This window comes from Eptesicus fuscus, chromosome 4 (genome assembly GCF_027574615.1).
Source record: "Eptesicus fuscus isolate TK198812 chromosome 4, DD_ASM_mEF_20220401, whole genome shotgun sequence".
Classification (NCBI taxonomy): Eukaryota; Metazoa; Chordata; class Mammalia; order Chiroptera; family Vespertilionidae; genus Eptesicus; species Eptesicus fuscus.
This window is the reverse complement of record NC_072476.1, coordinates 4,456,326-4,481,482: the sequence shown is the minus strand read 5'-3', so window position 1 is coordinate 4,481,482 and position 25,157 is coordinate 4,456,326. Positions and strand designations below refer to the sequence as shown.

The 25,157-nt window shown below is 37.4% G+C and overlaps 1 protein-coding gene across 2 annotated transcripts in view; it reads right to left on the bottom strand.

Moving 5' to 3' along the window:
• The window catches only part of RBBP6 (RB binding protein 6, ubiquitin ligase), a 32,646-nt gene extending 7,684 nt beyond the window's left edge, over positions 1–24,962 (bottom strand). Inside the window, exons 1-14 of one of the 2 annotated variants that reach the window (XM_008152762.3) lie at positions 23,744–24,962; positions 19,022–19,121; positions 15,928–15,964; positions 11,540–11,584; positions 9,462–9,550; positions 9,263–9,359; positions 8,783–8,922; positions 6,171–6,343; positions 4,116–4,219; positions 3,662–3,996; positions 2,339–2,435; positions 2,118–2,196; positions 1,965–2,019; positions 729–797 (exon numbers count right to left, since the gene is read on the bottom strand). In XM_008152762.3, the coding sequence (XP_008150984.2) occupies positions 729–797; positions 1,965–2,019; positions 2,118–2,196; positions 2,339–2,435; positions 3,662–3,996; positions 4,116–4,219; positions 6,171–6,343; positions 8,783–8,922; positions 9,263–9,359; positions 9,462–9,550; positions 11,540–11,584; positions 15,928–15,964; positions 19,022–19,121; positions 23,744–23,909 (1,586 nt within the window). In that variant the 5' untranslated portion in view covers positions 23,910–24,962. The remainder of the gene's footprint in view (positions 1–728; positions 798–1,964; positions 2,020–2,117; positions 2,197–2,338; positions 2,436–3,661; positions 3,997–4,115; positions 4,220–6,170; positions 6,344–8,782; positions 8,923–9,262; positions 9,360–9,461; positions 9,551–11,539; positions 11,585–15,927; positions 15,965–19,021; positions 19,122–23,743) is intronic. The other variant, XM_008152763.3, reaches the window with a different exon arrangement.
• Between the last annotated feature and the right edge of the window lie 195 nt (positions 24,963–25,157).

Sequence of the window (25,157 nt, the reverse complement as noted above, 5' to 3'; positions counted from 1 at the left end):
CTAGTGTTTTTTCCAACAAATGGCCTATTTGATAAAATTGGTTAAAAATTATGGTGACTTAATAACGAAAATAACCTGTTAATCTAATTATAAACAAATCTTGGTTAAAAGCATTTAAAAATTAAAAGGGTATTAGTTTTCATATATGACATACAAACAGGAAATTTTGTCTGTTAAATTTTGTCCACAAAATCGAAGGTTTACTCTACTAATCCCATCATAAAGTTACCTTGGAGAACCCTTTACCCTGGTGGTGTGTGAGTATGACCTATTTACTTCTTAGATTAATACTGCTTGTTCCCGTGTAGGGCACGAGCCCCTAACATTCTCCTTGTCTCTTCTTTTAGAAAAGAAAAGAAGAAAAAAAAAAGACTGGGACAATTGAGTCTAGAAGAGAAATAAATACAATGCTTCACACTTGGGAGCTTTGGGCGCTGAGCTGGTTAACTGAAACACGCTCTGGGCCTTAATGACTTCCTTCTACCCTCAAGAGTAAATGTAAGTCAACAATCTGCTGTGTGCTGACAGGGAGAAAGCAGTGGATTGATGTTGGGAAGGAGCCTTAAAACTGTAACTAACTACTAATATAATCATTTTTCCTAGACCTCTTAAGGGCAACTACTGAGGACTTAAGTAAGTGTAAACCATAACTGTGCTTTAATTTCTATGTGTTATATTTTTGAGTATATCATCAGATTAGTGTTTTTCAAGAATTTCAGCAAGCCTACCTGTAGCAACTCCTCTCTCCCCTCCTAATTTGCTGTGGCGGAGAAACCAGATATCCAAGCTTGTTGGAACTGTATGGAAAGATAAAATAAGCTTGATTATAACACATTACCTTTTAGTGTGTATACATTAACTTGTAACTACTCTGAAAACGTTTCTTACTCTCTGTTCCCAACTCTTACAAGTTCCAGATAGAGCAGATATGAGAGCAAGCATAACATTTACTTAAACTAATTTTTCTGGTTAATGTATTGGAATAATGACACCTCAATATAGAATATTTTCTGTAATACTATATTCAATTAGCATTCTATAAGTTAGTCTGTGAACTCATTGTTACAGAAAAGGAACAAAGCCCTTCACCTGCCGGGCACTGTGTAGGCATTTTATATGTTGAGGTGGGCAGTACCAATCCACTTCTATAGATAAGGAAATAAGCTGAGAGGTGTCCCACTGCCCACTATCATATCGCTAGTAAATGGAAAAGCTGGGATTCAAACCCAGGTCTACCTGGCTCCAAATCTCACATTTTTCCTGCTAATATATTCCATTAGTCTCTCATTTAAATTTTTTATAAAAGATATTTGGTTTATCTTTCAATCAACAACAACAACAAAAAAATCTAAGTTTTAGAATATAAGCCAGTTTATACAAATACATAAGCCTGTATGAATTATATAAGCAGAAATGATTATATATATAGAAAAATAATTAGTAAATCTACAGATTTTTAATATGCTATAAGAAGATTCAAGTTCTTTGTATTTCAGGGCAGAAAACCATACAGATAATAATATGCAGTAAAATTTCACTAACAGACTATTCAAAATGAGAAATTTTGTGTTGTGTGGGCTTTAATCTCAGCATGTATCAAATTTTGAACATCCAAATTAAGAACAGGAAGAAATTTAATCAATTAGCATAAGTGAGTCAGTATTTAAACTATTCTTTCAAGTTATTCTTATCTATTCATTAACTGAGGTCCTGTCAAGATCACCATTTGTTAGGACAAAAATAAAAGGAATTTTTAAGATTTTAAATTTTAGAAAAGAATTACTCATTCTTTTAGAAAAGAATTCTTCATAATTTTGAATTTGTGATATTTTACATAAAAACCATGTTAACATGACATATAAGAGTTTACAACAAAAGACAGTCAGCAATACGCTGTCTAGATTATAGTTTCCATTATCTAGATCAAAGCAATCAGCTGAAGATTATTTTAAACATATACTTACTGCTCCCAACCTGGTCGACCACCACCTGGACGAGCAGCATTTATTCTTACTGGACCTTGGAAGCAAAAATAAACAAAAACAGTAAGTAAATATTATATTGTGTTTAGAAAAAATTAAAGGAAAAAATGTTCAAACCAGAATGATTTTACTCACCAGTTGTAGGGATCAACTGTCCATGCAATAATGACTGTCCCAGCAAAGATGGGGCTCCAAGCACAGGCACCTGGTAACCCTTTAGGAAAAAAACACAAATAAAAAAATAGTTTTTAACAAATAGTTAAACTAACAAACAAACAAACACACACCTCAAAACACAAAAACTCTACTGTTAAAAAAAAAAAAAGTCTACAAATTTAAAAACCAGTAAAACTTACCTTCTCCTCCATAAGAGCAGTAATTGCTATTGAAGAGGTTCCCTTTGAATGTTCTGAGGCAAGGGCTGCAGCTGGCAATATCTTATTATCGGAATCCCTAAAAAACAATAATTTATAATACACTAAAAAGTTATCAGACATGGAGGATTAAGAGTAAAAGTTACAACTGTTTTTCATCCTCTGCACTACGATGAGTTAAATCAAAGATGATGAAAACTTCTGAGGAAGGTGAGAGACTGGACTTTGGGAGTCCTTCACATACAAGGGAAAAGTAAAAAGAAGAGAACTCCTTAAGAAGCACCATCAAGGATTTATGATGGATATGATAGAAATCAGTTCAGTTATAACAATAATAAAGCTTGAAATAAAGAAGCTCAAAGTGTGGGAACACACACACACAATATAGGATTAAGATTAAATCCTACTTCTAAATCTGCCAATAAATTATAAAGGGGACAATTTTCAGATAATCCAATGAACTCTGGGCTTTATTCCCACTGTTAGTCAAATGAAAGGCTAACCTACCTATCAGTGGGATTTCTTACATAGACATGTGAAGGTCCCACACCTCAAGATTTTGCTTCAGCATGTCTGAAACAGGCCCCTGGCATCATTCTGTACACCAAAGGCTGTGTGTTCTACTGCCAGTTGAGGCCTCTTCCGGAGGCAACCCATTGATGGGTTGTTATTTTTTCCTCTCTCTCTCTCCAACATCAACAAAAACAACAAGAAAACCAACATATCCTCCGGTGAGGATAAAAAAACCCCAACAACCCACAACTGGCTGACCTTTTAAGAATTTATGAACTGCTGGATTACATGGTCAAAGGTCACTTTTATTTCTTAAGAGGAAATACTTAAGCGAGTCTTCACTACTTTTCTACTAATTATGCTCCAAAACAATGATCATTGCTGACCCCTCTCCCTTTACCAATGTTTTATGCCCCCTTCCTTCGCCTTCAAAATTGTTCTTAGTTCTGCTCACATCTGTTCATTTCCAATACATTAGTATGACCACAAGTAAAGTGTCACCCTTGTGGACTACAGAACTGTTATAGGATACAATTCAACATACAGTAGGGGGTGTTGGCAACCTGCAGTTTTTTACTTTGAGATGTTTAATCATTGCTAATCAACCTCCTTCATCTGCCTCTTCCTCCAATTAAGATTAAGCCATTTCTTACAAGTTACCCACGTTGCTGAGCACAGTGGTCCCCAAGGACATACAAACTGCAGGTCACTAAAGCAACCATTAAAACAATATACATAAAAACCACATTACTGTTCTCACTTGTTTCCTAACACTGGGAAATCCAGACTTACCGAAAAGGCCCATCTGATTTTTCTGAGTGGACTGATATGGAGACCGTTGCAGTTATATCAGGTACAGGCGCTGGGGTAGATGAATTTCCAGGCACAGCAGGGGCTAAGGAAGACTGATTAGAAGTTAATGAAGACATAGAGGGAGCCGGGTGACCTGACGAAGACGTCACTGGAATCATAAGAGGATCTTGTTGTCTTGATATTGGAGATCTCATCAGAGGTTGTAGATTCCGCTGAATGAGCGGCCTCGGAGGCGGTATTGGGGGTGGTGGTGGTGGTAACTGTTTCCGTAGTCTTTTTGTATAACCAGTTTCATTTTTGAAGTTATTAACAGCCTAGACACCAAACATAAAAATGCAAAAAATGTAATACAGTGTTTACACAAGTAGTTAATCAATTAAAAGATTAATTTTTTTTTCAGAAAAGTGTTATTATAAAAGGAATAGACAGTTACCTGTCGTAAGAATTTATTGGCAATTAAAGCATCAGGAGAGACATCATTTTGATGACACGTTGGGCATGTATGGTCCTCTGATTCCAAGAGTGCTGTTCTTATACCTATATATAACATTTTAAATATTATTGAAAGTGTACTACTGTCCAGTTACATTACTGTTTTCCAAGCACATATCACTAATCATTTCTAGTCCCTTGCCTCATAGCACTCTGCTCTAACTTCTTTCTGCCTTAAAAATAGAAATCATGAATATAATTTAAACATTTAAATTTTTCAAAAAAGCATTCTTTCTCAAATACTTTTCTCTTTGTTGAGCTAATAATTGGAATATTACAGGAAAAATTAGTCTTAAAGAACTTTATATGGCTTACTAGGGTTTTATAAGAAACAGAAGCATTATTCAGTCAAAGAAACCAGACATCTATAGCACAGTAAGTAGGAATAACAATGAATTACAGATTCACTGATTATGTTCCAGTGTAGTAAAAAAATTCAGTAACAAGTGGTTTGCTAAATCCAAGACACACTCTGAAAGAAGTCTTAAGTGACCTCCTCTCTCGACTTTAGTCTTCACTACAAGGCCCCCAAATACAGATTTATAGTTCAAAACTATCTTTAGAAATGAAAAAGGCCAGAGCAGTGAAGTTTTCAGATGATACCATTTTTATTTCAGTAAGAAGGGACAAACTTAGGATGAGTGGCAGAAAATAAAAAAAGTGCTAATAGGAGTATCAGAAAAAAATGCCATTAAGTAACCACATGGCAAAACGTTGGTATTTATTTACAGAGAGCAGTTCTAAATCACACTTAGGAATTACCTTTTCATTTAAAGGAAGCACTTTCTGGCTTTTTTTTTAGCATATGTGAATTGCCAGCATCCCTACTCTTGTGCTATGGGGCCATGATTAAAATAAGGGTGACTTGAATACAAGAACTGTGATACCATGACAGTAATGTGATAACCAATATAGCTAATTAAGGGACTAATGGGAGGGAAGTGGAGACACTGGACAAAGGGATGGTTCAGGTCCCAGGTGGGACAAAACTGCTCAGCATGAGATTTTATCACGCTATTCAGAACAGGGCACAATTTAAAACTTATGAATCGTTTATTTCTGGGATTTTCCATATAATATTTTCGAACCATGGTTGACCCTGGTTAACTGAAACTACAGCGAAACCTTGGGTAAGAGGGAGGCCACACAAGATATCTTTCACAATCCAGGAAAGGGAATTAGTTACCATCTAAAAGTATCTGCAGATTACCTAAGGCCTGTCTGGTTTGGCTCAGTGGATAGTGTGTCGGCTTGCCGACTAAAGGGTCCCAGGCTCAATTCTGGTCAAGGGCACATGCCCAGGTTGTGGGCTCGATCCCCAGTAGGGGGCGTGAAGGAGGCAGCCAATCAATAATTCTCTCTCATCACTAATGTTTTTCTCTCTCCCTTCCTCTCTGAAATCAATAAAAAAATAAAATAATTTAAAAATAAATAAAACTTTAAAAAAGATAAAATGTATAGGAAACAAGAATCCTACATTTTCTAAAACCTCATCACAGCCAGTCACCCTGAAAGAAAAACGTAGCAGCAAAAGCTGAGTTCTCATTATTAAATGCTCAATCAATTATCAACATTTCATATCTTATTAAAATTCACAATGTTGCTAAGTGCCTTTCCAAGTAAAACAGCTAAACCTTAAACGTGGATTTAGATCTGCATGGGTCCACTTATACATGGATTTCCCTCCAATAAATATGTACAGTACTGTAAAGTATTTTCTCTTATGATTTTCTTAATAACATTTTCTCTTCTCTAGCTTACTTTATTGTAAGAATATAGAATATATGTAGCATACAAAATATGTGTTAATTGACTTTTTTTGGCAAGGTTTCTAGTCAATAGTAGGCTATTAACAGTTACGTTTTGGGGGAGTCAAAGTTATACTTGGATTTCTGACTGTGCAAGGGGTTATAATGCCCCTAACCCCCATGTTGTTCAAAGGTCAACTATATCCACATTCTAAAATATATGTCTTCAAAGGCCGAGCATGCCTTACATTCATCACAGTAGCTATTTCCACAGCAGGGAATGACAACGGCATCAGTCATAATGTCTTTGCAGATGAGACACAGCAGCTCATCTGGGATAGGGTCGTCCTCTTCAGAAGATGAAGAGGGCTCCTCTGGTAAGAAAGGCGGCTTTTCTTTCTTCCCAATTGCATATGCTTCTCTGTAAAAGAAGGTTTTAGCATTTTAACACTGTTAAGAAGGAAAAGTATTTCTAAGACATTTACAAATTCCACTATATCCATAAAGGGAACTTATAATTCAGTACAATGCCTAATTAGTTGACATGAGTGTAAGGGAGCAATTATTACTCTCCATCTAACCAACAAAAAGACATAAAATCCTCAACAAGTATACAAAAAGAAACAAAGAAATGCTATTAAAGTGGCTGAAAGGATCTTAGAATCCATAGCTCTATGAACTGAGGGCCAGAAGGTAAAATGACACATTCAGTGCCACAGAAGGATTCGAATTTAGACACGGCAATACCCTGATCACATTTTTCTATCCTACCAGGTTTCCTGAGGGTAAAAAAAAAAATCCCTCCATAGTCTAACAGTCCTCAATACCTGTCAAGGTAATTACTGTGAATGCCATAATATGGGAAACTAAAATTGGTACAATTAAGGCGAAATATTATGTCACCAACCACACCAATAATTAGTGGCCAGTGGTCTACTTATAATTAGTATTTTAAAAGAAATTTATCCATTTATAGTCAATTTTTACTTAAATGATTAGAATATGCTACAAAAATTTAAAGTAACACCTGCAGAAATGTTGGATAGTAAATATATTAAAAATAAAAAAACCAAAACACGCTACTCTCAGACTCATCACCACTGCGTCCAACACCCCCAACTTCTCTGTAATCAGGCAAACTTGTAAAACAGGAATTCCTAGAGAAATTTCCTATCTCATTAAGGAACAGAGTGTGTTTATCTCAGCTGGACAGAGAAGGTACCTGAGGTGTGCTATTTGTGTTGCAGTTGCTCCATAGACATCACCACGATTCCAGAAATAAGTGTCAATTTGCTTATGCCCCACTGTTCCCAATTTGTGAAAGAGGAGTCTCCCACTGCCCGAGAGAGAAAAGAAAAAAAGAAAAAAAGAAAAAGAAAAAGAAAAAAAAAAAAAAAAGGAGAGGATAGAAAAAGAAACAGAAGAAGAATCTGAGTTGCTTATTAGTGGTGTTAATGGAGAGGGTGAAAGTTTTAATTAAAATATTTGGGCTCCCATTTTCCCCAGCATTTGCTGCGTGTTTGACATAAATGGGCTTTTTTTTGTATTTTACCATTCAAAAGCAATGAATTATTAACTCTGGTTCACAGGTGATGCTCATTTTTCCAACACCAATATCTATTTAAATACTTTATTTCTATATTTTATTAAGATGAAGCTGTCTGCTCTTAAATTGTGTCTGTAAAAAATAATTTCAACCTAAAATTGGAAGCATGTATGAAATGTCTGAAATAGAAACAGCATAACAACAGGCTGCTCTAAAATGAACCACAAAAATACAAGATGGTAACCGATAAAAACCAGATGGGGGTGAAGTTAAGAAAGTGAGCAGGGTTGGGAATTTAGGAAAACACTAATTCTTAGCTGTGAACTAAAATGTTTACTGAAGTACCTACTCAAAAACACTGAATCTTTTCAATCCCATTCCATGGCAAAGCCATTTCCATTGTCCTCCTCGGCTCACTACACTACTTTCAACAATATAGCAAGAAGCTGAGGGAAAACTGTGTTCTTACATACAATACTTTTGTATGTCATTGAGAACAGGGACATCTTATTTCCTAAATTGAGATCTGTCAAGGCAACTTCACAACCTCCTGGAGGACCTGTTATAAATGCAGCAGCGGTGGCAGGTGGCAGTGGCAGGTGAGTGCCTAGACCACTCAGCATAGAGATTCTTATGCACTATGAAGTTGTTCTCTAAAACAACACTTAATATTGTGAGTTCACAGCTGTTGCGAGTGACAAAAAGGTAATTAGAAGCATTAGTAAGAGCACATAAAAGGAAACTTATCTAGTTGAACCATTTCCCTAGGTTTTCATGTGTATTCATTTAATTAAAAATTAGCTCACAAAATTAAATTTGAAAACTCATTAAAAATGAACATTAAGGTATAGCTTATTGTGCTAGAGATGGCCTCAACTAATGGTTTACAAAATAAACTGTATTTTAGAATCTTAAGACTCACAGAGATAGCTCAGTGTTTCACTTCTTCTTGGCACTTACATTTACCTTGACATATTGCAGAATTTATATTTTTAAGCCTCGTTTCTCTTAACAATTAAGTCTTGTTAACTTAAAAAGTGCAAGTAGCATGTGAGCTTATGTGGCAGTATGTATGTGAATGAGGAAGAAAGCAGGGAATGACAGGAAAAGAAAAAAATTGGAAGACTACAAGGGAAGTGGCACTCACTGGTAACAAAAGCCCCCAAACTCATTTTAAATATGCTTTAAATGGAGCAGACTGCAGCTTCTCATTCATAACACAGAAGTGGCCAAGTCCCAAGCTCAAGACAAAACAGAACACTAAACCTGGACCGACTGCAGTCCCCAAAGGCCACATTTAATCTGAATACTCACGCATCTATAGTTGGTATTGCGTATTTTCCAGTGTTGGTGAGCATTGCACCTTTCATGTTAGGATCTTTCACTTCCATCATGAAACTTCTGGGAATTCCAGTGCTCTTTTTAATCCTAGGACCAGATTCGAAGTTCTTATCCTTTTCAGAGACGAAAGGAGATGAGGAGGGAGAGAAATTTAACATTAGCTAACATGTAGTGTTTACTAACTACATATATTATTTACACATGATTTCACTTAATCCTCACAACAGTCATTCACAGGCAAAAAGTAACAGGCTTGGAGAAATTAAATAACTTGCCCAACCTCACTCAGCTATTAAGTGGCAGAGCCAGTATTTGAAGCCCGGCAATTTGGCTCCAGAGGCTGTGGTCATTTGCCATTGTACTACAGAAGGCAGTATTTACCAAGAAAAATAAATGGCTAATAAATAACTGTAAGAAAAATACGCTGTACCATGTTTTGTACTTTGGACTTACCCCATTTGTTGGGCAATTCTTAATATAATGGCCAGGTTTACCACAGCGGAAACAGGTATAAGATGGAGGTGGTGGACCTAGAGGTTTCTTCATGTAACTGAAAGGGAGAAAAAATTACATGTACACAAAGTCTTAAAAAAAAGAAAGCCTCTGACTGGGGGAGAAATCCACCCTGAAGTCCCTATTTGTATGAACTTACTTGATTGGGTCGTATTCATGGCCAGACTGCGACATCATTGCTTTAATTTTATCTTCTTCAGAAGCATTGGCTTCAGCCAGATTGGCAGTCTGTTTAACAGGTAATTGTTTGACACACACATTAGAAACACATTTAAGACCACACAGCCAAAGACAACACCACGCATCCTGTAAAGAGCAGTATCTAATCTTGCATAAAAACAGCTATTTACACATATAGCCCAGAGGCGGCACCGGGAGCTCCTCAGGTGTTCGTCTTCGGGACTGGAGAGTCTTTCTGGGGGCACTCAAACCTTAGACCCTGTTTGTACCTTGTGTTAAGATTTGCACACTACTCCTCTTAAGAGTTCAAAACAGTTTAAGTTTAGAAAGAAACACTTGATGTTTCCAACCTTAAAAATAATTCAAGTGTCATAGCACTAAGACTATACTTTATACTTACAACTGGGAGGGGGGTTGGGGGTAGAATAACTGAACACATTATGCAACTGATATTTAAAATCAGAAGGCTCTATAAGGGAGTGGTGCCAATTTCAAATTAAGTACAAAGCACATGCAATGAGCATTCATAATTTTAAATCCAATGCTCCAAATTTTTATGAACTTCATCTTTAAGGTATAAACAAGTATAGATATAAGCAGGGTCTAAGGGAGTTGAGTCCTAATAGCTTGAATCTTCAGGCATCAAGCACTCTTATCAGTCATTCATTGGGCTTTTATCTTTACATTCATTCACAAAACAAGCAACCAGTTTTAACATTTTATTGTAATTTTGTATACAAAGAATGCTTAACATTAACAGAGCTTAGAACAGCAACATTTACAGAAAACTTGATTACATGTTGAACAACTAATTTGTTTGAACCCAAACATTTATTTACAAATAGTTAAAAAAAATCCCCCAAACCTCCAAAACTGTTTCCCACAGAGAAACAATGGTAGGAATAGGCCCAAACTCAAATATCCTTACAGTACATAAGAATTAAAACAGTAACCTATAAACTAATGATGTTAACTCTATGCTAAACTACTTTGTATTAGAAAATTAGGAGGACACTTTTAGCCCACTTTATATTCTAGAGTTATCAATTTTAATGTTTAGTTTTCCCAGAAAAGGAATTAGGACATTTTGGGGGGTACATTCTAAGGGAAAAGGACACAACCTGTAACAAAACCAAGGAAAAGTAGGATAGCACCAATGGAAAACCCATCAACTCATTAATCTTGGTTGCTAAATTTGGTTTTATATTTCTGAGAGTAGGGAAAAAAAAGATGTTTAGAAAACTTCCTTTTTGGCCCTTAAAAATCTGCCTATTCTGTAATAATTATCTTTTCTAAAAAAGGCATGATTTGCAAGCTAAATCTATTGTTTTAATAGTCCATTACTAGTGCTTTCCCAAATAAAAAGTACACACCGTTAAGCAGAAAATGTAAGCAATCTTATAGCAAAACATGGCATATACAATGATTTCAGGAGGTAACATTTTGCCCCTCTGCCAAACATACACATTGGTATATTCCTGCAAACAGCTTTATACATCACAATTCATGTAGTCTGTGTTCAAACAAATTAGGTTGTTTAAAACTTTTTCTAATGCAGACAGACTACAAGTCTAGAGTATAAAGAAGCAAATGTATCACATTTAATATATTGACCTTCATGGGTTCAATTCAAATATTCAAGAAAGAACCATGCAATCGTCCATGTAAAGGAAAGTTTCTATTTGGCTGCTTAAATAAAGTCCACATAATTTACAGCCAAAACCAAGGAATTCCTCCAGAACTTTGTTAGTTTCCAATGTATAATTAAACAAAATATATGAGGGGGGGGGGGGAGTATGAGTAGCTTCATTGTGTTTCTTCTGTCTTGAAGATGAAAATACTCCAAACATTGTGCTGAGGCTGACAAAATACTCCCCCTATCTTCTCAAAACCACAACTACTCTTTACAGGATAGTAATAATACATACAATGTTTTTACAAAACATCTCCACCCCCAACCCCTCTAAAACAATTGTTCCACATAAAAATACGATGTTAGAAAAAGATTAATATTTTCAAGAATATATGTATATATACCTTTGTAAGCTGGGCCAGAGAAATAGACGCAGAAGAGTCATCAATCTGTTCACAAAAAATTAAACACACATTCAAGTTCCACACTGAAAACATCTAAAAGTGATCATTTAGTTCCCACTGCCACTTAATGTTTAAATATTGGGCATTTTCTTAGAAGTATTCTAAAGAATGTTATTTTCTAAAATGTGTTTTAAAGCTGAAAGTGTAGCTTACCCTTCCTTTCCCTACATATGTCACACAGAGTTATAAAAGCTAACAGTTGAGGGGGGCTGAAGCACAATGGGAAAATGGGGTAAGGAAAAGTATATCACACAGGCACTCTGTTCGGGCAGGTGACTAAAGGCTAAGTAAGAGTTCCGTGTCTGTCAATGGTCTCTAAATTTGATGATGCTCAAGACAATGGACACTAGGAGAGAGCAAGAAATCTAACTTTCCTAGAATGTCATTATGTAAATTGTAAAACAAGCAGTTCTTTAAAGGCTCAGATAATCTTGAATAAAACAACTCCAACATAATTGTGACTTCTGATCTTTTTTTAATCATACACTGCTCAATCTAAGTTTAGTCTCCTATACTGAGAGTAACAAATAGCTTCTTGACGAAGAAAACACAACTTTATCAGAGATGTTAAGCTAAATAAAAGGGGGAAAACAAAAGGGCCCTGAGGCCAGGGCAAACAGAGCTGGTTCATATGAGGATGATTTTAATATGTGAAGACAAGAAAATTAATCAAAGGGAGCAAGTATTAGAAATGACAGATATAAGGGGGCTTTAAAAAAATGTGTTTTCAAATGTGACATTCTTAAATTTTTCATTATTTGGTTCCCTGACATGATTTTAATATCAGTTTCTAAAAAGTATATATGTATGTGCATATATGTACACGCACACACACATATCTTTAGCACATAATTGTGAAGATATAATTTCCCTACAGGTGTACCCAAATGAAAGCATTATCTTTTTATCTTTCTATGTTATAATTCTCTCATGCATTATTGGTTATAACTCTAGTTTAAAATGGGAAGAATGTAACAAGATGTCTGAATCAAAGAAGAAAACAAAAAAACAAAAAAAAAGCAAGTCTTCATCAGGTATTTTCCAAGTATTCCAGAGAACTCAAGAGTATTAAAAGCAGCATGATTTTTTAAGCGTCCCCAACAGAAATGTAGCAAGTTTCAATATGAAGTTCTTAGCACAATCCCCACCACAGTAGAAATTCAATAAATGCAAATAAAAATGTTGGTTAAATTTAAAATACATCTTATAAATATCTTAGGATTTTAAAAGTTAGTTTGATGGATATTATTACAGAGATGCTTAAATAAAGGTTCTTAGCTCTATACTGAGGGACTCTAAAAAGTTCTTAATGCATGAATCCCACATTCCTAATACTCAACCATATAATCCACCATTGGGTCCTCACCATTGTCCGGCTCTTAAACTTACTTTCCTAATAGAACTAATCTCAAGGGGCAAGTTAAAAATTTTTTTGAAAGAATTTACAATATCCTATTTTTAGCCAGAATAAATTAACCCAGTCAATCTGTTTTAAAGAGGGTTACATTTTACATCAACTAGGAATTGTTTGAATTTAAATAACAAGAACTGAATAAACTGTCACCCATCATCTATATACTATATGCTTCTAACCAATGAAACAACCTTTAAAACAGTCCTTTACTACCTCGAATATGATACTGATCATTTCCTTAGAAAGTAAATCAGTTACGTTAACTTTCTTACTGCTGGAACTGAAAAACTAATATTTTTGTTCATCTCACTTTAACACTTAAAATATAATGTCTTTTTGTTCTTATGCCAGGCTTTCTTGTCCTTTCTTTTTAGCTTTCTACCAACCTGTTATTAGTATTGGATATTTATTGGGTTGAAAGTGGTTTCAAATATTCAATGGCATCTAAATAACTTTTTCCCACCAAATAATCACCATAGCATCTAAATATTTTATAATTCACAAGGAAGTCAAATGTACCACAAATTTAGAAGGGTATCTAATTGTTTCCTACATATAGCAAGGTTTAAATAACTGAGAACTGCTGACAAGGAATGGTTTAAAAATGACTAGAAATTTATATGTTCTAAACATCAATAAATACAGTAAATCTCAGATACTACTGATAAAAACAAATTCTGCCACATTAAAAGTCTTCAAAACAACTGCTTGATGCATACTGTGGACATCATAAAGACACCTCCCACATCTGATTTGCGGTCTTGCTTCCGGGAGCAAGAATCTAAAATCTTCAATGCCAAATACACTTGCTTGAAATTAAAGGACCCTAACACAATGTATTTCTGATGTTCAGTTAGTAGGAAGAGCACCCAGTTTTGGAGCCTCAACATGGAAGGACAACTAAGTAAACAAAGCTGAAGAGTACAGACAGAAATAGCCAGCCATCTTTGATTAGAGATGGCCAAGTTACCAAAATGTACTACATTCACTTCTAATCAGAATGTAAAAACCTGGTTTAGTGATTTTATCTTACTTGGTTTTTGGAACAATACATGTGATTCTTAAGTCACCTAAGATGGGAGCAAATTACACTTGTTGAAGCTCTTCTCTCACCCTAAATGTCAGCAAATGTACCCCAAGCAAATAAATGACGGGGATATTGTTATCTAAGAGTCTCCATTTCAGATAATTCTACCTAAAAAATTAAAGCCACTTTTAAAGTACTAAAAAAACAAAAAGAAAGAGAAACCTAAATAAGTGTAAAATAAACTGCTTCTTTTAAGTGTAATACAGACATGCCAGGGAACACACAAGGCTAAAAGAATGTTAACTTTATTTATGAACATGTGATCTGTGTTTATACACATGCTAATAAACAAAAAGGAAATAACTGTTTTCAAGAAATAAAACTTCATCTGAATTAGTTTAAATACTATATAAAATGTACTTTATACAAAATGTGTTACATTAACTACTACAGTCACCAGGATAGTCATCTATTTTGTGCTAGCATTTGGATACATTTAAAAAAAATCAGTTTTAAACCACCAGCAAAACAGAAACTTGGACAGTTTTTACAGCATTATGCTTAAAAAACAAAAACCCATATACCCCAAAAGAGGGGGCCACCCCAAACACTATGAGTTTGGAATCACTGTATTTAATTCCATGGGAACTAAAGGCCATATGTACTTTAGAGAACAAGTCCAAAGTTCAGATTTTCTATATTATCATGTTTAAGATCCAATGATCCAAGGTTAGTGAAATGCCTAATACACAATTCAAGATCAGTATTTAAAAAGGATAAAGTGAAACAGCAAGCAGTACCCTTGAATTCTAAATGAAGATTTCAGACATCTTGTGTATAAATCAGCCTGAGCAGTCAAATGTTTAGAGAACCATCCAGTTTACAGAACCAATTACTGCAGACCTGTGTTTGGAAACAGATGCTTCACCCACAACTGAATACTACTACTAATTATTAGCTCAAAGTCAAAATGGTGTGGTACTTCAAATTAATCTGTGATAAAATTAAGACGTTACCCTGGTTAAGGGTAGTTACCTTTGATAAGGTACAGTTCTCAATTAGCTTATTATTTTATGAGAAAGAGGAAAAAAATTTAATTTGGACAACTGAGCAAACTGGAACTGAAAGACCTTATATTAAAATTTGAAAACAATGTACTCAATTGTATAAAATCATCAAAATCATTGAGGAGACATTGATATCCTGGTGGAGGGCCCAATTTCAGGTTTCACTTTAAAGTAAGGACAGAAACCAAGAATAGGAGCTCAAAATTGCCAAATAAAGCAAAACTAAATAATAAAGCTGCATCAATGGTCTCTGGAAAGCTTTCTTCTCTGATGTGTCTGAACTTGGAGAAAGCATCAAACGTTAATATGGAGCTCTGCATGTTGCTAACCCCCTTTTAAAAGCCATCCATCAGGCAGAAAAAAATAACCTAGCAAAAACTAAGTGATACAACGTGAAAATGGCAAAATATACATTCCAAACATTTTTTATTGCAAGAAACAAAAAGCACACAACAGCCTGTACATACATACAAAATACTAACTATAGACAGACAGATGCAGAACATGTTATCATGTTCAGTAATGTAAAACCTACATGATCTAAAAAGGATCATACATTAACTGTACAACACAGTGTCATACAGGGTTGCTATCATTTAATACGAAACAGTGTTCTTGGGGCACAAATTACCCATTTCTACAAAGTAAGTGTGCAAATTATGCCACATATATTCAGATTCAACTGAGCTGTCATCAAAATACATTTTATTTACAATATGTGCTATGATCAGTTGGATATTAAGGTCTAATAATATCCACTGCAACATTATAAAGGTAAAAGCAATGTGTAGAAAAAGTGTGAGATTGTGTTTTTACATACTGCTTTTGAAGTTCCCATCACTGGTTCAGTTCGACTTCTAAAAAACAAAAACAAAAATAACATTAGCTCTATGAGCAGCTATTTAGGATTTAATCTCTATCACACTTTTGCAGGACAATTTTCCTTTGGGACAAAGATTTACAAACAGCCAATTTCCAAAATAATACACTACTTTAATTAATCTTTACCACCTTTGAACACTATCAGTTTAAGATGCATTTGTGATTAAAAAAAAAACAAACAAAAAAAAACTACTCTGGAGGCCTGCCAGACCTCTAGAATCTTCCAGGAAAGATGGATGGCATTTGAGTGAAAATATGTTCATTAGAATAATGGTCTGAGAAATGTAAGTATGAGACAATTATTAAGACAATGTCCCATATGACTCCCACATCTGACAATCCCCCTCCGTAAACTCACATGCCTTTTGACTTATTGCCACTTAGAAGAGTTCGGTCTATTAAGAACTATTTCTATTACTAAACTTTTTCCCAATTCTTAATAGGTACAGATGTAAATTTTCACACATCAGATTTTCTTAAAGCATGACCATTGTTAATATTTGTAATTTGGATCCCTGAGAAATTGTTGTGCTCCAAAAACTGAATTTCAAATCCAGAAAGAGGTTGATAGTTAAAACAAGAATTATAAATTCCAGAAAAATACAACATAGTTTGACAGAGTATTTTAGTCAAAAGAATGAGTTAAATGGTTATAGATAATTGGATAAATTAATTTTTAAAGAGCACACAAACCCCAAAAGAAAAAATTTTTTTACGGCCTCACAGGAAACAGGCCAGAGGTTGAATTGCTAAATATATAGTCTTTATATGCTTCTTTTTAATTTTAGTTTTTGTTTATGCTGTCCAGACTATTCAGAAATGTTTAGAACCTGAAAGGAGTTTCTAAGTTTGTGCATGATTTAGAAGTCCTGAGGTAAAAATAAAGTTTTCTTTTTCTAATATTTGTTCAACAAACTCAAGAGTCATTTTAGGAGTCAAATATACTACAAAGGAAATCATACCCATAATGATTTAACATGCAATTCTCTAACAGCCAACTTATTTTTTGATGTACTTCAAATAACTCCCCAAGTTTTTTTGAATATATAAAAAAATAAATCTAAAACTCAATGTTTTTAAAAGGTTCACACTAGATTCTAGGAATTAATTTTTTCCTTATAATTTCTTAAGATTACACAAAAAACACATAGTTCACTTGGCATTTACAGCAAAAAAAAAAAAAAGTATTCAGTCTTTTAAGTTGTTATTATACAGAAGATATTATACAAAAGGACTTCCAAATGGAATGGAACTTTACAGTAAACAATCAGAATAATCTGTAAGAATGAATACTTGCCCACACGAAGTGAAGCTCTAAGAAATGATTGTACCTCAATTCTAAGGACACATTCCATTTCCTAGGACTGATAAATGAGCAAATTCAAGAATTTTTTTATTAACCAAAAGCAGAATTTGCCGAAATTATAAATAAGGCTATCTAACTCCTAAGGGGAAATCACTATCCTTTAAATAGCCTATGTGCCCCTTGGCCTGTTTGGTTCAGTTGGCTAGGTCCATGGTCAGCAAACTGTGGCTTGCGAGCCACATGCGGCTCTTTGGCCCCTTGAGTGTGGCTCTTCCACAAAATACCACAGCCTGGGCGAGTCTGTTTTGAAGAAGTGGCGTTAGAAGAAATTTAAGTTTAAAAAATTTGGCTCTCAAAAGAAATTTCAATCGTTGTACTGTTGATATTTGGCTCTGTTGACTAATGAGTTTGCCGACCACTGGGCTAGGTGTTACCCGGTGCACCAAAAAGGTTGCCAGCTCGACCCCTGGTAGACAGCATGCCGGAGGCAGCAGACAGATGTCACCCCCACCCAAATAAATTAAAAAAAATCTTTAAATAAAAAAAACAAATGGCCTAAGTTGCTGTCCTTTTCACATATTATGATTTTGCTATCACCATTAAAATAGCAAGAAAGCCCTGGCTCGTTTGGCTCAGCGGATAGAGCGTTGGCCTGTGGACGAAGGGTCCCAGGTTTGATTCCAGCCACGGTCACGTGCCTTGGTTGCGGGCTCGATCGTAGGGGACGTGCTGCTGGAAGCAGCCAGATCAATGGTTTTCATCATTTATGTTCCTTTCCTCTCTCTCTCTCCCCCCACCTCCCTTCCTCTCTGAAATCAATAAAGACATATATTAAAAAAATAAAAAATAAATAAATTAGCAAGTATAGGAAGTTACAAGATATAAAATGTTAACCCTGCCTCCTTGTTAAGTATTGCTGTTTTGGTCATTTACCAATAATGGTCATTTACCATGTACCAGGCACTGTTTATTCATATCCCTATTTCATTTTGAGAACTCTAAGGTACAGATTTTAAGTAACTTACCCAAAGTCACAAATTAGTGTGAAGCAGTAAGTATAGTCAAACCTAAGTTTGATTCCAGTATCTGCTCAAAAATCCTATAAACTCTCTAGCCTCCCAACAAAACCCCTTTTTGATGAGGAGCAAATGTTGGCATTTAATAATCTTGATGTTGACAAAATATTTAGCAGATTTCTTAAGAAACTCATATACATTTTTTTAAATAAATATTTTATTGATTTTTTACAGAGAGGAAGGTAGAGAGATAGAGTTAGAAACACACCTCCCACTGGGGATGTGCCCGCAACCAAGGTACATGCCCTTGACCAGAATCGAACCTGGGACCTTTCAGTCCGCAGGCCGACGCTCTTTCCACTAAGCCAAACCGGTCTCGGCAAGAAACTCATATACATTTTTTAACAGTAGGTGGAAAAAAGAAAGTGTAGAGGCAAAGAAGGGTACAGAAATACTTGTTCACTATTTGAACATCATTTTGTCTTTCTAAATATTACCTATATAGAGCAAAAATCTTCCTAATGGTGCTTACTCCTAACTACAGGTTGAAGTTAATCTACCTGGGGGAAGAAATCAGGAAAAACAAACCAATCATCACAGTTTTAATGATTGAGGAGATATCGGAGGTTTGGTTCTAAAACATCCCTGGTTCTTTCTCATACCAAAAGTCTATTATTTTGAGAACTTAAATACATGAAATTGATACTTACATAACGTACGTCTTGCTTGTAGATTTAACACCTCCAATAGGAATTCTTCTAACAATTACAGATGAATTCTTAGGAATCAGAGCATTATCATCAGTATATTCTGTAAATAAATGATAGAAATGAATTTCTATTTGAGGATTTGGGTAAAGTCACAGTCCTCAAGAATTAGAGGACTTCAAACATGACTTTTATGGGAAATAAATATAAAAAAGCATTAATAACTACGTATTCCTTGCATCTGGATTACCGATACTGTCAGAAAAAATGTCTGAAGCCGTAAGGGACTTCTCTTCCAAGGACACCAAATAGTCAACTGGTTCTTGGCCCTGGAAGGTCCACTTTTGTGGACCCCCAAATTTCAGTTAATTTAGCCACTAATGCTGAACATCTGAACTATGAAAAAAAAAAGCTGTTATTTATAACAAAGAAAGTCTATCTTATCTCTCCTAGCCCCTAAACTAAGTATTACTGGGGGACAGAGACTAAAAATTTAAATTGCCGTGTTTAAATACAGAAGAAAGGGTTTTGTAATAAAGAATTAAGTGGAATGCAACTTTGAATAGAATGTTGATTCAAGGAAGTAACTGACATTTGAGACTTAAAAGACTGAGGCCAGCCAGATGTGCAAAAGGCTATGTTTCAGATAGAAAGGAAAGCACTTGGAAAAAACAAAAAAGCCAAACAACTAAAGAAAATAATGTGAAATACAGGCAGAAAGGTACTGATCATACATTGATTTATATTTTGTTTCTAAATACAACAGAAAGTTATTGAAGGATTTTAAACAAAAACAATGAAAGTTTTGTTAAAAACAAAACAAAATGATAACTCTGTTATCGAAGTGGAGCATGAACCCATAGAGAAATAAAAGTAGAAACAGACTATTAGGGCCACTGCTGTGCAGTCCAGGTAAGAGATAAGGATGATCTGGGCTGGGATATGAGAGAGAAATGGAGAGTCAGAATGTTTGAGGCAGAACTGCTAAGGCTTGTGGATGAATTGAATTGGGGTTGGGGGGGCGGGGGGTGGTGGTGGTGAAGAAGAAAGAATTGGGCATTACTTTCTGAGTTTCTGGTTTAAACAACTGGATGAACAGTGATGTCAATTCCTGATGAGACAAATGGGAAGATTAGTGAATCCTATTTTTCTACTCTTTGAACTATTATTGCAATATTTCTCTAAGAATAAAATTTAAAGAGTAAATGGACCAATGAATTTAACTATGGTAAAAAGAGTTGCTAAGGAAGGAACTAGTAAAATTACCAAGAAGAAAAATAATCCAATTCAGGGAGAAGGATGAAAAAATGTACCCAACTCCCTTAATCACACAATCAGACAGACATTAGGGTTTACTCTGTTAAGGTTATGAGTTTACTTGTTTCACATAAGTTACCACCAAGTGACTGACTTCCAATTATTTCAAGTTTGTCACATATCTAAGCATTTTCATACACACATATATGTAAAAATAATATAAATATGAAAATATATTATCAGTTCTATTCTTTTAAATCATAGTACTACTAGAGGCCCGGTGCACAAAATTCGTGCACGGAGCGGGGTTGTCCCTCAGCCCAGCCTGTACCCTCTCCAATATGGGACCCCTCAAGGGATGTCCGACTGCCCGTTTAGGCCCGATCCCTGGGATCAGGCCTAAACGGGCAGTCGGACATCCCTCTCACAATCCAGGACTGCTGGCTCCCAACTGCTTGCCTGCCTGCCTTCCTGATTGCCCCTAACCGCTTCTGCCTGCCAGCCTATCACCCCCTAACCACTCTGCTGCCAGCCTGTTTGCCCCCAACTTCCCTCCTCTGCCAGCCTGGTTACCCCTAACTGCCCTCTCCTGCAGGGTTGATCACCTCCAACTGTCCTCCCTTGCAGGCCTGGTCCCTCACAACTGCCCTGCCTTGCAGGTCGGGTGCCTCCCAACTGCCCTCTCCTGCTGGCCATCTTGTGTCCACATGGGGGCAGGATCTTTGACCACATGGGGGCAGCTATATTGTGTGTTGCAGTGATGACCAATCTGCATAGTACTCTTTTATTAGATAGGATTGGTATTTCCTGTTATGAACTAAGTTGTTCAGGAAAGGGTTATTTTCAGTATATTTCAAGCAGTAGGCTGTATCTCACAGGTATTCAGTTAGAATGATGCAATTTCCTAGATCCAGGAATACCAATGTAACCATCATCTTGCATAGTTTATGACAGTTCCAGATTCTAAGCAAGCTAAGAAATATTGGGAACAGAGATGGAGAATCTTTAAAAAACAAATTCTAGAATCAAAACTTGGTGTCAAACACCTGACAGTTTCTGAATGTGTAACAACTCTCAAAAGTGTTCAATGGGGCAAAAATAGCAAATGTGTTCACAGTAGCTTTCTAGGACAATTAATTTAATCAACAAAGTGCTGTGTCAAACTAAAAGTTAGGTGCTCTAACACAAGACACTGTAACTGACCTTTTAATTTTTATGTACCTGAATTACATCAATGATTTTCTACCCTTAAGTAGCCTGTTAACTTCAAAAGACTCTTTCTACACACCAGGATAATTTTTAATCCAAAAACATGCACATCATGGATGGAATAAAAAACAAGAGCATTTGAGAAATGAATGAAAATGCTCGAGTATTTTAAAAATACTTCACCCCAGCTTTCAAATCTTTCGCAGTAAGTTCAAGTGAAGGGTTTTTTTGTTTTTTTTTGGGGCGGGGGTGTGTGTGTGTGTGCAGAAACATAGATAAATAAGTTATATAGTTAAATTATATAGGAAAAACATACAATCTCCTATTAGGAAGCTATAAGCACTTATTCTGTACTCTTTAATTTACTGGATGGTGCTAAAACTAAGGGGGACTCTTACTCGGCTGTCTCATGATACTGGATACTATTTCCAATAAAACTCATTAAGTGACTGTCTTCTGCACTACAGTATTTCTCCCCTAATGTGAGGATTGCAAACAATGCACGCTTCCTCCCCGGGAGCTCCTTCTCTTAACCAATCTAGTATCAAAGCTCTCTCTAATAAGTTCACACAAATATATAAAATAAACATGCTGTTGGGCAAAGAAAGCATTCCCCTCTCAGCGTTTATCAAAATAAAGTACCACATAATTTCCTGGCTTAGAAAAAAAATAACGTCACAAAAGTCTTAAATTTTGAACAAGAATTCCATCACCTTACTCCATCAAATTTACTCCAGTCTAACAAAGTTGTGTTCAATTATTAGGTGAAAAAGAAGGACAAAGTCTAGCTCCAAATAATTAAATTGTGTAATACTGCAATAAAATATGAAGCTTGCATAGTATCTAATGATTAAAGTTGACTTAATATTCTTTAATTCTATTTGTATTGTCTTTCATTCATAAGTACCATTCCCCTATCAAGATGGCCTGAAATTCTTATAAAGTCACCTGTTCTGTAAAGTATAATACGTAAGGAATGTTTTTGGTGGCCTTAAAGAAAAAGTAATTCCCTTAAAGTATTTTCTTGAATATTTTTAAAAGCTGTTTTTCAAACCTTCGTGACCACCAGTTTTTCCTCCCCTAAGTATAGAGATGCTACACATAATTACAATTAACCATGGCCTCACGTGAAGTGTCCCTTAAATATGAAACTACTTTTTAAAGGGGGGGGGGGGGCACAGAATATTCTTTCACACATTATCACGTGAATAAATAAAATTCTTTGTTAATGAATATTTTTGAGTCATGATTGCCAATAGTGCTGTTCCTTAACACAATCATACTTATTATCGGATGTAAATGGAAAACAGCTCTTTACCATGACAAGACATTCTATCTACCAAACAACAGGCTAAAAGTGGGGGACTCCTCCCCCCCCCAGTGGCAATTAAAAGAACCCTTGTTATCATAAACCAAATTTAGTAATCAAGAAAAACCCTAATCTAATTAGAACTTCGCTCTATTTCTTCTGATGCCATCAATAAAACTCAAATGATGACCAACTGAAAACTACAGATCAGCATGACAATACTGAGAAAAAGAAATGAAGTCAAGTTCAGAGTCAGAATGTGCAAGGGTCATCTGTCACATTTTCAGTATCTACTGTTAAACTCTCAATATTATTAAAAAAATGCATATAAAATGAGAGTAATCAGCGGGTTACTGGTACTCATATGGCAGCAGCCTACTGTTTTTCAGTATTCTAATATCAACATCACTATGTAAAGTCTAGCAATCATTTTTTTAAAGTCTTTTTTATATTTAGTAAAAATGAACAAAGAGCACAGCCACTTCGTTACTGTATTACTAATTCTGAAATCTGCATTCAAGACTAAAGCAATTCCAACGTTGAAGACTGGCTGGATTAAATCCTCCAAAATGTTAAAGTGAGGCTCTCTTCTCTACAATAAAGACAATTCCAAAATTAAAACAGACAGGAGAAGGGAGAAAAGTAAACAATTTGCCCCCAACAGCTGTTAGGTTAAAAAGTTAGAGAAGGAACAGGGGGGCAAGCTCCCAAAGAACCCCCATCCTCTCCACCAAAGCCTTCTTTCCCAGACATCCGAGAGGATCGGCCCGTTACAGATCCCCGTACGCACAGAGCAAACACAGCCAGTTCAACTCCGAGGCCGAATGCTGCAAGCCCTGGCTGCACCGACAGCCGCAGAGAGACCCACAAGAGCCATTATGGCGGTTAGTCTTCGGCTGGGAACCTCCCCACCGGGTGTCTCCACCGGCACCGAGTCCATGTGCTCTTACCTTCCTTGGTCTGCGCGTTGGTGATCTGCAGGTCGCAGTCGGCAGCTTTCAGCTTCTCTCTCCCCATAATCTGCTTCTTTAGGTCGCAGAGGGAGATGTGGAGCCCATCAAAGGTGACGGTGTCATAGTTGAGTTTGGAAGAGAATTTATAATGCACACAGGACATGGTGCCAAAGGACTCCCTAAGGTTCGGCGAGGAGACGTGGACACGCTCAATATACGTATATTTATAAACTTAAGAGCAGAATATGTACATACACAAAACACTCACAAGACACCGAAGGACCTAAGGCCTCGGATTAAACACCCCCTCCCCACAGCAGGGGCGTGAGAACCGCAATCCAGACCCCGACCTCGGAATCACTTCATGTGCAGGAGGGCGGACGAGGGCGGGAGGGCCAGGGGCTCCGCCAACGGGCACCGCGTCACCCGGCCGGGTCCCCCTCGCTCATGCTAAGGGCCGGCAGACGGTGCAGTCAGTCGCGGTCAGTCCACACGTTAAAAGTCCGAGTGACCCGGCGGGGTCAGGGGTCCATAGTGCGGCCGCACCTCCCGGTGGCTCTCTCCGTGGTTTGGGGTGACCCGGGCCCCGCGAGAAGGCCGAGGGGAGAGGGCCTAGGCCCGCAGTCCACGAGCGGCCTCTCGCCTCCTCCTGGCTTGCGGACGACCGGCGTGGCTCCCAGGCCCAGGCCCGCCCCCCCCCACGCCCCGGCTCCGGCTCCCCGGAGGCCTCGGCGCCGCGGCCTAGGCCCAAACGCGCGGTCGGCGGGGAACAGGCCTTCCTTCGCAGGCCGCCGCCACCCCCCGCCGCCGCCGCCAAGCCGGCAGCGGGCCTCCACCGGGCTCCGGACGCGGCCTCACCACCCGGGCCCCGCTGGCGGCCGGGGGGCTTCGGTGACCTGGCGCCGCCGCCGAGGTTCCCAGACGCTTCCTCACGCCGAGTGCTCCGCGCTTCTCTCGCCTTCCGCTCCCGTCGCCTCTAGGCCCAGAACGACGAGAACACGCCCGGAAACCGCTGGGCGACGATGAGGGCTTCCTTTCTGTCCCGCCCCGTGCCGCTCCCAGGCCCTCACTAGGAGCCGGCGACACCTCCAGACCAGGCACTATGGCGGACGCGGCCTGACTCCAAGCGAGCGCCCACTCCGGGGTCTCTTAAGCAGGAACTGCACGGGCGGCGCCTGCGGGCGGGGCCGGCGTGCGCGCGTCGGCGGCGAGGGGCGGGGCCCGCGGCGTCACAAAGCGCACTCTGCCCACGTGACCCCGCGCTTTGTGACGCCGGAGCGCGGAACCGGAACCAGCCGAGAGAGCGGAAGAAACCATCGGCCTCAAAAGGGAGGGGGAGACTGGAAAGAGGGCCGACTCATAGGGCGGTTCTGGGGGGGGGGGGAGCTCAGATTTCAGCAGCTATTACCAT